This window comes from Pseudorca crassidens, chromosome 1 (genome assembly GCF_039906515.1).
Source record: "Pseudorca crassidens isolate mPseCra1 chromosome 1, mPseCra1.hap1, whole genome shotgun sequence".
Taxonomy (NCBI): Eukaryota; Metazoa; Chordata; class Mammalia; order Artiodactyla; family Delphinidae; genus Pseudorca; species Pseudorca crassidens.
In genome coordinates this window covers 184,992,485-185,007,001 of record NC_090296.1, presented here as the reverse complement: position 1 = coordinate 185,007,001, position 14,517 = coordinate 184,992,485, and the positions used below count along the sequence as shown (strand labels likewise).

Genomic DNA, 14,517 nt, shown 5'->3' with positions numbered 1-14,517 from the left:
CTCCTTGGTAAGGTTCACTCCTAAGTTTCTTTTTTTTTTTTTTTTGAAGCAATTTTAAAAGGGATTGTTTGCTTGCATTCCTGTTCTGTTATTTCACTGTTACTGTAAAGGAATGCAACTGATTCCTGTATGTTAATCTTGTATACTGTTACCTTGCTAAATTCGTTCATCAGTTTTTGTGTGGAGTCTTCAGGGTTTTCTACATATAGCATCATATCATTTGTGTATATGACAACTTTACCTCTTCCCTACCAGTTTGAATACCTTTATTTCTTTTTCTTGTCTCATTGTTGTGGCTAAAACTTCCAATATTATGCTGAAGAGAAGTGGTGAGAGTGGGCATCCTTGTCTTGTTTTGGGCAGGAATGCTTTCAGCTTTTCAACGCTGAGTATTACATTCGCTGTGGCTCTGTTGTAAATAGCTTTTATTATGTTAAGATATGTTCCCTCTAGAACCACTTTTGCAAGATACTCATCGCTAATTATTAGAGAAATGCAACTCAAAACTACAATGAGGTACCACTTCACACCAGTCAGAGGGGCCACCATTAAAAAGTCTACAAACAACAAATGCTGGAGAGGGTGTGGAGAAAAGGGAACACTCTTATACTGTTGGTGGGAATGTAAATTGGTGCAGCCACTATGGAAAACAGTATGGAGGTTCCTCAAAAACTAGAGTTGCCATATGATCCAGCAATCCCACTCCTGGGCATATACCCAGACAAAACTATAATTCGAAAAGCTACATGCACCGTTATGTTTATAGCAGCACTATTTACAATAGCCAAGACATGGAAGCAACCTAAATGTCCATCAACAGACAAATGGATAAAAAAACGTGGTATATACTGCGTTGGCCAAAAAGTTTGTTCCGGTTTTTCCGTAAGATTTTACAGGAAAACCCCAACGAACTTTTTGGACAACCCTAAACACAAACACACACACACACACACACACACAGGAATATTGCCCAGCCATTAAAAAGAATGAAATAATGCCATTTGCAGCAGCATAGATGGACCTAGAGATTATCATACTAAGCGAAAAAAGTCAGAAAGAGAAAGACAAATATCAGATGATATCACTTACATGTGGAATCTAAAATACGACACAAATGAACATATCTATGAAACAGAAAGAGACTCACAGACATAGAGAACAGACTTGTGCTTGCCATGGGGCAGGGATGTGGAGGAGGAAAGAATTGGAAGTTTGGAGATTAGTAGATACAACCCATTATATATAGGATGGATAAATAACAAGGTCCTACTGTACAGCACAAGGAACTATATTCAGTATCCTGTGATAAGCCATAATGGAAAAGAATATGAAAAAAAATATGTATATATGTATGGCTGTGTCACTCTGCTATACAGAAAAAATTAACACAACACTGTAAATCAACTATACTTCAATTTTTAAAAATTTTAAAAAGAACAAATACCATACCCAAAACTGAATTCCTCTTCTTCCCCTAAACCTACCACACCCACAGTCTTTCACATCTTTGTCAACAGCAGTTCCATTCCTTCTAGTTATGTGGGCTAACATCTTTGGAATCATCTTTGGATCCTCTTTCTCTTACACTTTTTATCTATAAGAAAGTTACGTGGGTTCTACTTTTGAATGTATTCATAACCTGATCACCTTTCACCACCCCCCAGTGTCACAACCATCCCTTTCTGGATTATTGCAATAACCTCCTAATGGCCTCCCTCCTTTCATTCTTGACTCTCTATAGTCCATTTACAACAAAGCAGCCACAGGTTCTTACAAAACTTAAGTAACACCATGTTACATCTCAGATCAGAACTCTTTAACGGAGGGGTCCCCAATCCCCGGGCTGGTACCAGTCCGTGGCCTGTTAGGAACCGGGCTGCACAGCAGGAGGTGAGTGGCAGGCGAGCAAGCGATGCTTCATCTATATTTACAGCCGCTCTCCACTGCTCACGTTACTGCCTGAGCTCCGCCTCCTGTGATCAGCAGCGGCATTAGATTCTCATAGGAGCGCAAACCCTACGGTGAACTGCACACGCGAGGGATCTAGCTTGCGTGCTCCTTATGAGAATCTAATGCCTGATGATCTGAGGGGGAGATGAGGTGGTGATGCTAGCACTGGGGAGCGGGCTGCAAATACAGATTATCATTATCAGAGAGGTTTGACTGCAGAGACCATAATAAATCAATCGCTTGCAGACTCCTATCAAAACCCTATCAGTTAGTGGCAAGTGAAAACTAGCTCAGGGCTCGCACTGATTCTGCATTATGGTGAGTTGTATAATTACTTCACTATATATTACAATGTAATAATAACAGTAATAAAGTGCACAATAAACAATGCGCTTCAATCATGCTGAAACCATCACCCCACCACCCCCCATCTGTGGAAAAATTATCTTCCACAAGACCAGTCCCTGGGGCTTCCCTGGTGGCGCAGTGGTTGAGAATCTGCCTGCCAATGCAGGGGACACGGGTTTGTGCCCTGGTCTGGGAAGATCCCACATGCCGCGGAGCAACCAGGCCCGTGAGCCACAACTACTGAGCCTGCGCATCTGGAGCCTGTGCTCCGCAACAAGAGAGGCCGCGACAGTGAGAGGCCCGCACACCACGATGAAGAGTGGCCCCCACTTGCCGCAACTAGAGAAAGCCCTCCCACAGAAATGAAGACCCTACACAGCCAAAAATTAAAATATAAATAAATAACTTAATTAAAAAAAAAAAAACAGTCCCTGGTGCCAAAAAGGTTGGGGACCGCTGCTCTAATGGCTATCTTTACACTCAGACTAAAAACTACGTCCTTCCACTGGCTTATACAGCCTTATATGATTGGTCTCTCATCCTGGCCTCTTCTACTGCACCCCTCCCACCTCCCTTTCTTACTCTGTCCCAGCTGCCCAGCACCATCCCCACTTGTTTTCCTGTTACCCACATGATTATAATCTTAATAATATTTAACATTTACTAAGTAATACTTACTATGAACTAGACATTGTTCTAACTGCTTCATATGCATTACCTCATTCAATTCCAACAATTATCTCCCCCACTTTAACGAATGATGAAATTGAGTTACAAAGAGGTTAATTAACCTAAGAGCTTGGTCTGTAAGTGATGAAGCCAAAATTCAAAAGCACAGGTGGACAAAGCCCACTGCACAGCCCAAAGTTTACATCTCAATGATGCCCCCCACTTGTTATCCTCACTTAACATTCTTCAGAAATCAGCATAGAATAAACAGAAGATAGAATAAAGGACTAAGAATAGAAAACCTAAAGCACTTGATGTAGGGTTAGAGAGGTGGAAATGCTTAGAAGGAACCAGGACACTTCCTCAAGTATTTTCAAAATTCAGCACATAACTAGTTAAACGGTAAAAGTCAGCACATAACTAGTTATTATGTAGAACAAAATATGACACTTAAAACTTACTTTTTCTGTAGTAACAGTCAAGGAAGGAACCAATGCAGGTGATGGTTCTGGTTGCTTCTTGTGTTTTTGTTTGTGTTTGTCCTTTTCTTTATATTTCTAAAAGTGAATAGAAGTAAAATCCAATTTAAATTTAAATCATAACCCACATATACATAATAAAGATGAGATTTCTATATAATTGTGTTTAAGTAATTTACAATGTTAACAAATATTTGTCAAAAATAACAATCACTTCTAACCATGATCATATTATTTTATATATAAACAATACTAGTAATATACTTATGGCATTACTATATATATTACTATATATTAAAATATATAGTAATACTAGTATAACTTATTTTAAGGTGACTTCAGTTCCCTTATCCTTGACCAACGTAGAACAATATATAAACAACTAAAGTCTACAATTATTTGCTACTTTTATATCTGACAAACTTTTTCTTCTGTTAAAAACACCAAATACTGTTGCGTACATTTCATAAATAGCACTTTAAAATTTACATAGCACTTTGACATGCACTATCACATCATAATGATGTCGGATTCTCCAACACCATGCATTAAATTCTATGGCCCACAAACTACAAAACAGAGCATAGAAACTCAGGCAAAAAATTCTTTCTGAGGTTTACTCCAAAAATAGATGAATTAGTTATCTCTGCTAAAACTGATGAATTGAAATATAACAAAGGAATTCAATTAATAAGAAATTAATTACATATTAGGAGCCCAACCTTATTTAACACCAAAAACTTTTAACGAAATCACTCTCAGATGTTTGAATCAGTAGGTAAGAGTCAGTATTGGGTGTGAAGTTTACTACTATTTAGTTAATTCAACTTATTTGCAATAGTTCATAAATTTAAACATTCGGAGAACTTAATCTATTCAAGGCATGAAAGAGTAATATCACTGGCTCTGCCCTAAAAGAGAATACACACCAGCAAAACAAAAAGCATAAAAATTAAGGATAGATGTTTTACTGTAATACCCAAGAGTACTGCCACTCTTTGCTTTTAACTCCTGATTTAATAAGTACATTAGATACCTCTTGACTGCAATGTTAATACTTTAGTAAAAGAAAATGTAAAATAACACAATAATAGTTTTTATTCAGATTTTTTTAGGAAACTTTCTTACTATGAAGATATTTTAACTGTGACAGATCATAAGGACTCATGCCTCCAATTCTTTGTAATAGGATGTCATGTACAAGTTCTGGAGCCAAGAAGAGCCTTGAGAAGTCTTCTACGTCTTTCACCTTTGCCCCCTTAGATCCCAGTCATCATGTAAAGAGTCTGAATAAGAACAAGATAAACAATCTCTACAATCTTGGAAAGCACACGAGAGTAAAAAGTAAAGTATGCATGTGTAAATCTATGAAAATGTGAATGTATGGAACTCATCATGAAATAACACAGAACTTTGGTCCTTTGTAATACGCCAAGAAATACATCCTGAGATGAGGATTTCAAATGCTCAGTGGAAGAGGCTATCGATAGATTATATTCATAATATTGGCCGGTAAGATATGAATCAACACAGTCTAATGACTTTCACACTAAAAAGATAGGCTGATTTTAATAGAACAATAGAACAAAAGGAAATTCCAGGAAAATATTCAATTAATATAAATATTTAGTATATGACAAAGATGGGATTCCAAATCAGCAAGGAAAGACTGAAATTATTTAGTAATGGTACTACAATAACTGGTTAATAATTTAGGGGAAAGTATCATACAAAGTAAGACAAAATCCAAATGGATTACTTTAAATAGTTAAATAAAAATTAAAATAATCTAAGAGGTTTAAGAAAATATTTTTTAAAACTTTAAAGAAAGACTTTTTCTAAGAGTAAAAAACTCACTAAAAAATCAGAAATGGACACCGTATGCTAACTCACATATAAGGAATCTAAAAAAATGGTACTGATGAACCTAGTGGTGGAGCAGAAATAAAGACACAGACATAGAGAACAGACTTGAGGACGCAGCGGGGGAAGGGGAAGCTGGCGAAGTGCGAGAGTAGCGTTGACATATATACACTACCAAATGTAAAATAGCTAGCTAGTGGGAAGCTGCTGCATAGCACAGGGAGATCAGCTCAGCGCTTTGTGACCACCTAGAGGGGTGGGATACAGAGGGTGGGAGGGAGGCTCAAGAGGGAGGGGATATGGGGATATATGCATACATACAGCTGATTCACTTTGTTGTATAGCAGAAACTAACACAACATTGTAAAGCAACTATACTCCAATAAGATTAAAAACAAAATCAGAAATGGAAAAGGCAGTTTTAGCTATTCAAATTCAAAATACTTCTACATCAATTTAAAAACCATTAAAAAGCTAAAAACAAACTGAGAAGTGAGTTAATATGTTCCGTATTTCAGTGCTGTTTAAATTTTTTATAAATCAGTAAGAAAAAATATATATGCCATAAAACAATGTACAAAGGGCAATTTATAAAAGAAACTGAGTCACTAAACAACAATAACAAAGAATGTGCAACCCAACTACTAGAGAACTTAATGGTAATATTTTTCTATTACCTAGTGATCAAAATTGTTGGGTTTTTGTTTATAATAAGACCCAATGTTGCCCAAGTTACAGTGAAATGAGTACCTGCATACATTACTTGAGAGAATGTAAAAATGCAAAGGACCATTTTAAAGGTAAGAGTTAGAAACCATGAATACTTTATCTGATCTAGTAATTTCACCTCTAGGAAGTGAACAAAGGATTAAATACAGTTTATTATGCTACTATTTGCAATGATAAAAAACCTGAAAACAATCTGAATGTCCAGTGACACAGATGTGGTTGAAAAATTATTATACAACCATGTAATGGCCACTTAAAAAGCATGTTCTAAAGGAATATTTAAAGATGTGGGGAAATGGTTAATATGATATGAATTCTGCTTTAAAATTTTATGCAAGGAGCCAAAGAAATCTGAGAAAGAAGAACAAAGCTGGAGGTATCACAGACCCTGATTTCAAACTATACTGCAAAACTATGGTAATCAAAATACTATGGTACTAGCACAAAAACAGACACACAGATCAACGGGACAGAACAGAGAGTCCAGAAATAAACCCATGCTTACACGGTCAGTTAATCTGTAACAAAGGAGGCCAGAATATGCAATGAGGAAAAGACAGCCTCTTCAATAAATGATGTTGTGAAAACTGGACAGCTACATACAAAAGAGTCAAACTAGACTACTTTCTTACACCATATACAAAAATAAACTCAAAATGACTTAAAAAGAAGACCTGAAACCATAAAACCAGAAGAAAACATGGGCAGCATGCTTTTCGAAACTGGTCTTAGCAGAATCTTTCCAGATATGTCTCCTGAGGCAAGGGAAGCAAAAGCAAAAATAAACAAAAGGGACATCAAACTGAGAATGAAAAGTTTTTGCACAGTGAAGGAAACCAGCAACAAAATGAAAAGGCCACCTACTGAATGGGACAAGATACTTGCAAACAACATGTCTGATAAGGGATTAATATCCAAAATACACAAAGAACTCATACAAATCAACATCCAAAAACCAACAACCCAATTAAAAAATAAGCAGAGGGGGCTTCCCTGGTGGTGCAGTGGTTGAGAGTCCACCTGCTGATGCAGGGAACACGGGTTCGTGCCCCGGTCCGGGAAGATCCCACATGCTGCGGAGCGGCTGGGCCTGTGAGCCATGGCCGCTGAGCCTGCACGTCCGGAGCCTGTGCTCCGCAACGGGAGAGGCCACAACAGTGAGAGGCCCGCGTACCGCAAAATAAAACAAAATAAATAAGCAGAGGACCTGAATAGACATTTTTCCAAAAAAGACATACAGATGGCCAACAGACACATGAGAAGATGCTCAATATCACTAATCATCAGGGAAATGTAAATCAGAACCACGATGAGATACCACGTCACACCTGTCACAATGGCTATCATCAAAAAGACAACAAATTATAAGTGTTGGCAAGGATGCAGAGAAAAGAGAACCCTTGTGAACTGTCGGTGGTATTGGAAATTAGTGCAGCCACTATGGAAAACAATGTGAAGGTTCCTCAAAAAATTAAAAATAGAACTGCCATATGATCCAGCAATTTCATTTCTGGGTATTTACCCAAAGAAAACAAAAACACTAATTCAAAAAGACATATGCACAATGTCCATTGCAGCATTATTTGCAATAGCCAAGATATGGAAGCAATCTAAGCGGCCATCAGTAGATAAATGGATAAAGAAGACAGTGTGCGTGTCATATTACTCAGCCATTAAAAAAATAAAATTTTGCCATTTTACATGAATGGATTTAGACAGTATTACACTAAGTTAAATAAGTCAGACTAAGAAAGACAAGTACCATATGACCTTCCTTTTATGTGGAATCTAAAAAACAAAACAAACAAACTGAACAAAAACAGACTCAGATGCAGAGAACAAACTGAGCGGGGTGGGGGAGAAAACTTCCAGCTATAAAATAAGTGAGCAAAGGGGCTATAATACACATCATAAAGAATATGGTCAATAACATTGTTAAGAAATTTGTACAGGGACAGATAGTTACTAGACTTATTATGGCGATCATTTCATAATGTATGTAAATATCAAGTCACTACATAGTACACCTAAAACTAATATACTTTACATCAACTATATTATTTCCATAAAAAATAAATTTAATAAATAAGTGAATAAAATTTTATGCTAAAAGAGAGTACCAACCAGAAGGAAATAAACAAATACTGAATATTTTTATGTAAAACCATAGGTAAGGACAACCAGTGTCACTCCTAAATATATTAGTGTGTATAATTAACAATAAAAATAATCAGAATTGTAGCAATTTGTAATTTACAAATATATATATTATCTCATTTAATCTTTAAAACAGCCCTGTAAGGATCTGTTTTTACAGATCACAAAGGAATGGCTTAAACAAGCACAAAATAGACTTTAACCTACACCTCCCAAGAAAGTTAACTGAAACCTTTAAAAATATATATATATTTTTTAATTTAAATAAAAATATAGGTAAGTTACCCATGATGACGAATTATAAAATGGAAATTTGGACTTCCCTGGTGGCGCAGTGGTTAAGAATCCACCTGCCAACGCAGGGGACACGGGTTCAATCCCTGGTCTGGGAAGATCCCACATGCTGTGGAGCAACTAAGCCCATGTGCCACAACTACTGAGCCCACACACCACAACTAATGAAGCCCGCGCACCTAGAGCCCGTGTTCCGCAACAAGAGAAGCCACCACAATGAGAAGCCCATGCACCACAACGAAGAGTAGCCCCTGCTCACCGCAACTAGAGAAAGCCCACGTGCAGCAACGAAGACCCAACACAGCCAAAAAACAAAAAAAAAGGAAATTTGAAAGAGTAGGGAAAAGAAGAAAAGATATAAAAGAAGGGAGAGAAAATGTTTCCATTTTAAAGTAGCTTTAGCTCCAGAATGAACTACTTTCCATGTAGAAGTTAGGGACGATACAGGAGTTTTTAACCTAAGTTTAGAGCAAGATAAACAACTAAGAGACATCCAATGTTTCCAGTGTTCAAACTGGAATGGGTGAAGAAATTAACTGTTAAAGGAAAACTGAAGTACAATACAGTAGAGATAACACCTGAAATAAGTTCATGTCTTCAGACACAGAGAAATCAGATATCTCAGAGTTTGAAAAGTACACGTGCAATCACTGAACAACTGGTAGAAATATTGGGGGTAAATCAGAAAGTGAATTCTAAAAGGAATGCAATATTTGGCTTGAGGTTATTACTTCCCCAGAAAAATTCTAAATTATCAACAAAGATTTGCTCATATGTAGGAAAGAATTTCATCATCACTAAGTGCAAAGAAGAGTTCATCAGGAAGCCCAATATTAGAAATTAAATTTCTACTAAGGAGAGTGTGTCTAGATTTAATAACTCCTAACGCTTAAAAAACGGTGATCTGAAATCACATCAAATTTTTCCAATGTTAACGATTCAAAATCTAACAAACAAAAACCAGTGAAAACAACAAACCAAACAGCAACCAAAACTGGGGGATTGGCAGAGGCAGATAATAATGCATTAAACAAAAACTGGCAAGCAAGCAGTGAAATAGAAGACTTCAGAAATAGAGGAGAAAATGCCCTGGACTGAACTATAGAATTCAGCTATTAATAATCCTGCTTCCAAAATTAGTTAAAATTCTGAGAATATCACAAAAACCCCTCATTCTGCAGAGAAGCAATCTTTTCGTTTTGTTTTCCTGCCTACTTAATTTGTTCTCTGCCTAAAGAGTAGTGCAAGCTTCAGGGCAGAAACAGGAAAAACTAGAGGAAGAGAGAGTACTTACTCTTTGGAAGTAAAGGATCTAGGCTAGGAGTGAATTATATAAAATCAGAGGGTATTCTTAACTGTATGAGATACCCCACACAGTTAAGAGATTAAAATCTAGTATAAGACATTTAATCAAAAATTAGAAAAGAAAGCTGAGCCTGAGGTTTTACCAAAAACTATACTGCCCCAGCTGAGCTTCTACACTGCATCCTTGCCATTCCCGCTGGCGTCAGAAAAAGGCAAAATACTTAGCCCTCAAACCCTAGTCTCAAAAATGGTGAGAAGAGATTCAAGAAATTACCTAAACTATAGTGGAGCAAATATCTACAAGAGCCTCACAAAAATGAGCAAGAGGGAAAAAAGTTGCATGGCAAAGAAATCACAGCCAAAAACGAAACAATATAAAGAACACAACGTGCATAAGAGAACCAAAAATCTTACCCTACAAATAAATATAACTCAGCATAAAGATATTTCTCAGAATTCTCTGGCGGCGCAGTGGTTAAGAATCCGCCTGCCAATGCAGGGGTCATGGGTTCGAGCCCTGGTCCGGGAAGATCCCACATGCCGCAGAGCAACTAAGCCCGTGTGCCACAACTACTGAGCCTACGCTCTAGAGCTCACAAGCCGCAACTACTGAAGCCCGCGCGCCTAGAGCCCATGCTGCGCAACAAGAGAAGGCACCGCAATGAGAAGCCCATGCACTGCAACGAAGAGTAGCCCCCGCTCGCCACAACTAGAGGAAGCCCGCGCGCAGCAACAAAGACCCAACACAGCCATAAATAAATAAATACAATTTTTTTAAAAAAATGCAATTTGAAGATATTTCTCAAAACTGCTTCACGCTAAATAAAACTTCGAACAAAGCACAAAAATGAGATAATGAAACAAAAAAAGGTCAAAGATAGGGATTATACAACCAAAGTAATTTAAAAACTAAAACAGAATTAGTAAATAACATAGAATCAGCAAGGAAAAAAATATACATTCTTGAGAATAAAAATACTGCTTAAAAAGGGGCATGAAACAATCCTAGTAATGCAAGTGAAAAATCAGCAGATATTAAAGTGGTTATGTCCAAAAGGGAAGGGATATCTGTATGTGGATGGCTGATTCATGTTGTTGTGTAGTGGAGGCTAACACAACATTGTAAAGCAACCATACTCCAATAAAAATTTTAAAAAAAAAAAGAAAGTGGGTAGAAGGAATTCTCTGAGGGTCCAATGGTTAGGACTGGGCACTTTCACTGCTGTGGCCCGGGTTCGATCCCTGGTCAGGGAACTAAGATTCCACAAGCCACGGAGCGTGGCCAAGAATAAAAGGGGGGTGGGGGGTTAGAGAGGAACTAAGAGCTACATAAAACAAGATAATCAAACATAAGTATAACCTGTGTCCCTAAAGTAGAAAATCCAATGAATGGAGAACAGAAGATGTATTCAAACATAAAAGCCCACAAAATAAAAATTGGAAAAAACGCATTCTGAAAAATTCAGTTACAGAATGTTCAACGGCAAGACTTACTGTAGTTAAACTCAGTTGACTGCAAGGGGGTCAGGGGGGTGGGACTGTCCCTGGTCCTCCCCACAGCAATACTCTCCAGGTCCACTGCTTGAATTCTTAAAAGGAAAGAAAGTGTGACCTAATGATATTATATATAGCCAAGATACAATTCAAAAATTAGGACAATAAGGAAATACTTTCCATTATGAACAAACTCAGAATACAGGTCTGCAGAACTTATTCTTGAAAAAAGATACTGAACAATAAAGTTCTGCCAATTTAAGACATGATATAAAGAACTCACTGGAGAAGCTGTGGTGAAAGGACTGGTAGTGACCATCCTACAAATTTAAATTAAATACAGAACAAATGGGACTTCTCTGGTGGTCCAGTGGGTAAGACTCCATGCTCCCAATGCAGGGGCCCGGGTTCCATCCCTGGTTGGGGAACTGGATTCCACACACATGCACAACTAAGAGTTTGCATGCCACAACTAAGAGTCTGTATGCCACAACTAAGAGCTCACATGCCACAACTAAAAAAAAAAGATCCCATGCGCCACAACTAAGAAGCCCATGTGCTACAACTAAGACCCGTCAGAGCGAGACTTCCCTGGCGGTCCAGCGGTTAAGAATCCATCTTGCAAAGTGGGGTACACCAGTTCAATCCCTGGTCAGGGAACTAAGATCCCACATGCCATGGGGCAACTAAGCCCACACACTGCAAATACTGAGCCCGCATGCCACAACTAATGACGCTGCGCACCGCAACTAAGACCCAACGCAGGGAAAAAAAAAAAAAAGAAGACCCGCCACAGCCAAATAAATAAATAAATATTTTTTAAAAATACAGAACAAATCCCTAAAACAACTCTGAGGATTGTGTTTACAGAAGAGAATGCCCCAGACCTGAAAAATATAACATAAAGATCTTTGAAAAACAAACAAACTGGAGGGCACAGGAAATGAGAAGAGTATGGGGATGCTGTTAGCCTTTCAAGGCAGGAGCTCAATACAGATTTTGAAGCATGTAGTTAAAACAAAATAGTTTGCCACCAAATAGTAATTACACATAAATCCTCTCCTTGTAGACAAAGTCTGGTTTTCTTTGGCTAATCACCCTCTCACATCCTCAAACTCCAGCCCAGAGGTGAACATGGTATATCTAAGTCAATTTAGATAAATCTACCCTCCCTACCCACTGACTGCCTTAGGTCCAGGATAGATTTAGGTCAGGATAATAAAACAGAAGGGTAAATTTTCTGTGAGATGGCTGGGAATGTTCTCTCTCTTAAAAACGTACTCCCTTCCTGCCTTCAGATGCTCAAGTGTTAGGCCATGACCCTTGGAACAACTGTAATGACCTTACAACTATGCCTAGAAAAGCCAAGAGAACCAAAAGAAAGACAACAATGCCCTGCTACTGTTGAACTGGCTATTGTTAAATTAACTAATCTTAGAAAAGCCTCTGAACATCTTATGCAAAACAATAAATTTCCTACTGCTTTAGCAATATTCTGTTACAGCTAAAAGCATCTGAACTGGAAAGACAATCTTACCTCTCAATGTTTTGTTTGTTTTTGTAATCTCTATTATTAAGCTTCAAGGTATAAATTTAAGGAAATAATATCTCTTGTGGTAAGGAAATTTTATATGAAGTTCAACATTATCTATTTTGCTTCACTTTCTTTTTCTTCTATATAGCCAAATAAATCTAACTAATATTTTAAAAATTAAGGTATATCATTTTAATATTTTTTATTGCTCTAACTACCCTTTTTAAAATCTATTTTCCATCTATATATAAAAATCTGGATTATATAGCTATCTATATATAAAAATTTACTTAGTAGTAATAATGGCTATTTCTGGATGGTGGATTCTGGAGTGGGTCTTTTTTTTTTTTAAATTAACTTGCATTTTTTTAAATGCTTTGTCTTGTTTGAATTTTTTTTTTTTTTTTTGCTGTACGCGGGCCTCTCACTGTTGTGGCCTCTCCTGTTGTGGAGCACAGGCTCCGGACACACAGGCTCAGCGGCCATGGCTCACGGGCCCAGCCGCTCCGCGGCATGTGGGATCTTCCCAGACCAGGGCACGAACCTGTGTCCCCTGCATCGGCAGGCGGACTCTCAACCACTGCGCCACCAGGGAAGCCCTGAATTTTTTTTAATAATTACATATGGCTTAACAAAAAGAATGGGCTAAAATGAGGTAGAGACAGCTAGCTATTCACCAAACCCATTTCCTTTTCTTATTCAGAGTATAACTAGATATTTCCCAGTTTCCTTTTGCAGTTCAATGTGTCACTCAACTGCGTTGAAGTCAAACACAATCTGAATGAAAAACGACGTGTGCTGCCTCTAGGCCTGGTCCTTCACAGCCCCAAGTATTGAGTGTCCATGCTCCTTCCTCTTCCAGAGATTAATGCAAGTGAACACGGCAGCCACGAAGGAACAATGAAAAGAAGGCCGAGTCACAAGGTGGAAGGAACTTAAATTCCTGATTCATGCCTTATAAGAAAGAAAGCTGTCTGCAACATCCATTCTGGACTTAGCTGTGAATGAAAAATAAACATTGTATTAATCCTCATAATCTGAAGATTGTCATGTGTTAGGAGAAAGTTCTTACATGAGTCTCTACTGTTAGTGTATGTCTTGAGAATGAGGCAATGACTTGCCCGTCATTCTGAACTATCTTTTCAAGGTTGTTCATATAATGATCAGACTTAGAAAACAGAATGTGTACCTTAGGAGCAAAGGGCAGCCACACTTACTGGCCAATACAAAAGACTCAGGTGCCCTAAGATCACCTCTACTGCAATGCAAAAGACTGCATGAGCAGATGTCATCTGGTCCTCTTTGCACTGCCCTATGGAAACTGGATCTTGGGGGAGCAGTGCAGAAACACTGATACTCTGGCTACTTCTACTGCTTTAAGTAATAAACTATACTTCATCTCTGACTCAGAATTTTCTTGTCTCCTAACTAGTTACCTTGTAAGTAGAGTAAAATCACAGACCTCTTTCAAAGTTCTTGACAGTTTGGTAATAGGAATGTGATGCTGTTAGAGACATGGCTTTCTGGAAGAGGAAGAATAAGGGCCTCAAGGGCCAATTAATGGGATTTGAGGGAAGTCTGTGGGAATGACTAACAAACATTGAGCAAATCATATGGTCAATCAAGTAGTAAATGGTCCTTCATTTTACTGCCTGATAATGAGGAAGAACTGAGGAGGTGGCTGTTAAAACCTCC

General features: G+C 37.9%; 1 protein-coding gene across 16 annotated transcripts in view; it reads right to left on the bottom strand.

The window, feature by feature from the left end:
• Nucleotides 1-14,517, bottom strand: part of MLLT10 (MLLT10 histone lysine methyltransferase DOT1L cofactor) — a 248,003-nt gene that overhangs the window by 106,348 nt on the left and 127,138 nt on the right. For all 16 annotated transcript variants that reach the window (XR_010933941.1, XR_010933944.1, XR_010933956.1 and 13 more), the window contains one exon: nucleotides 3,429-3,524. Coding sequence is in view for 13 of the 16 variants with exons in the window: in XM_067702929.1 (XP_067559030.1) it covers nucleotides 3,429-3,524 (96 nt within the window). In the remaining 3 variants the exon portion in view is untranslated. The remainder of the gene's footprint in view (nucleotides 1-3,428; nucleotides 3,525-14,517) is intronic.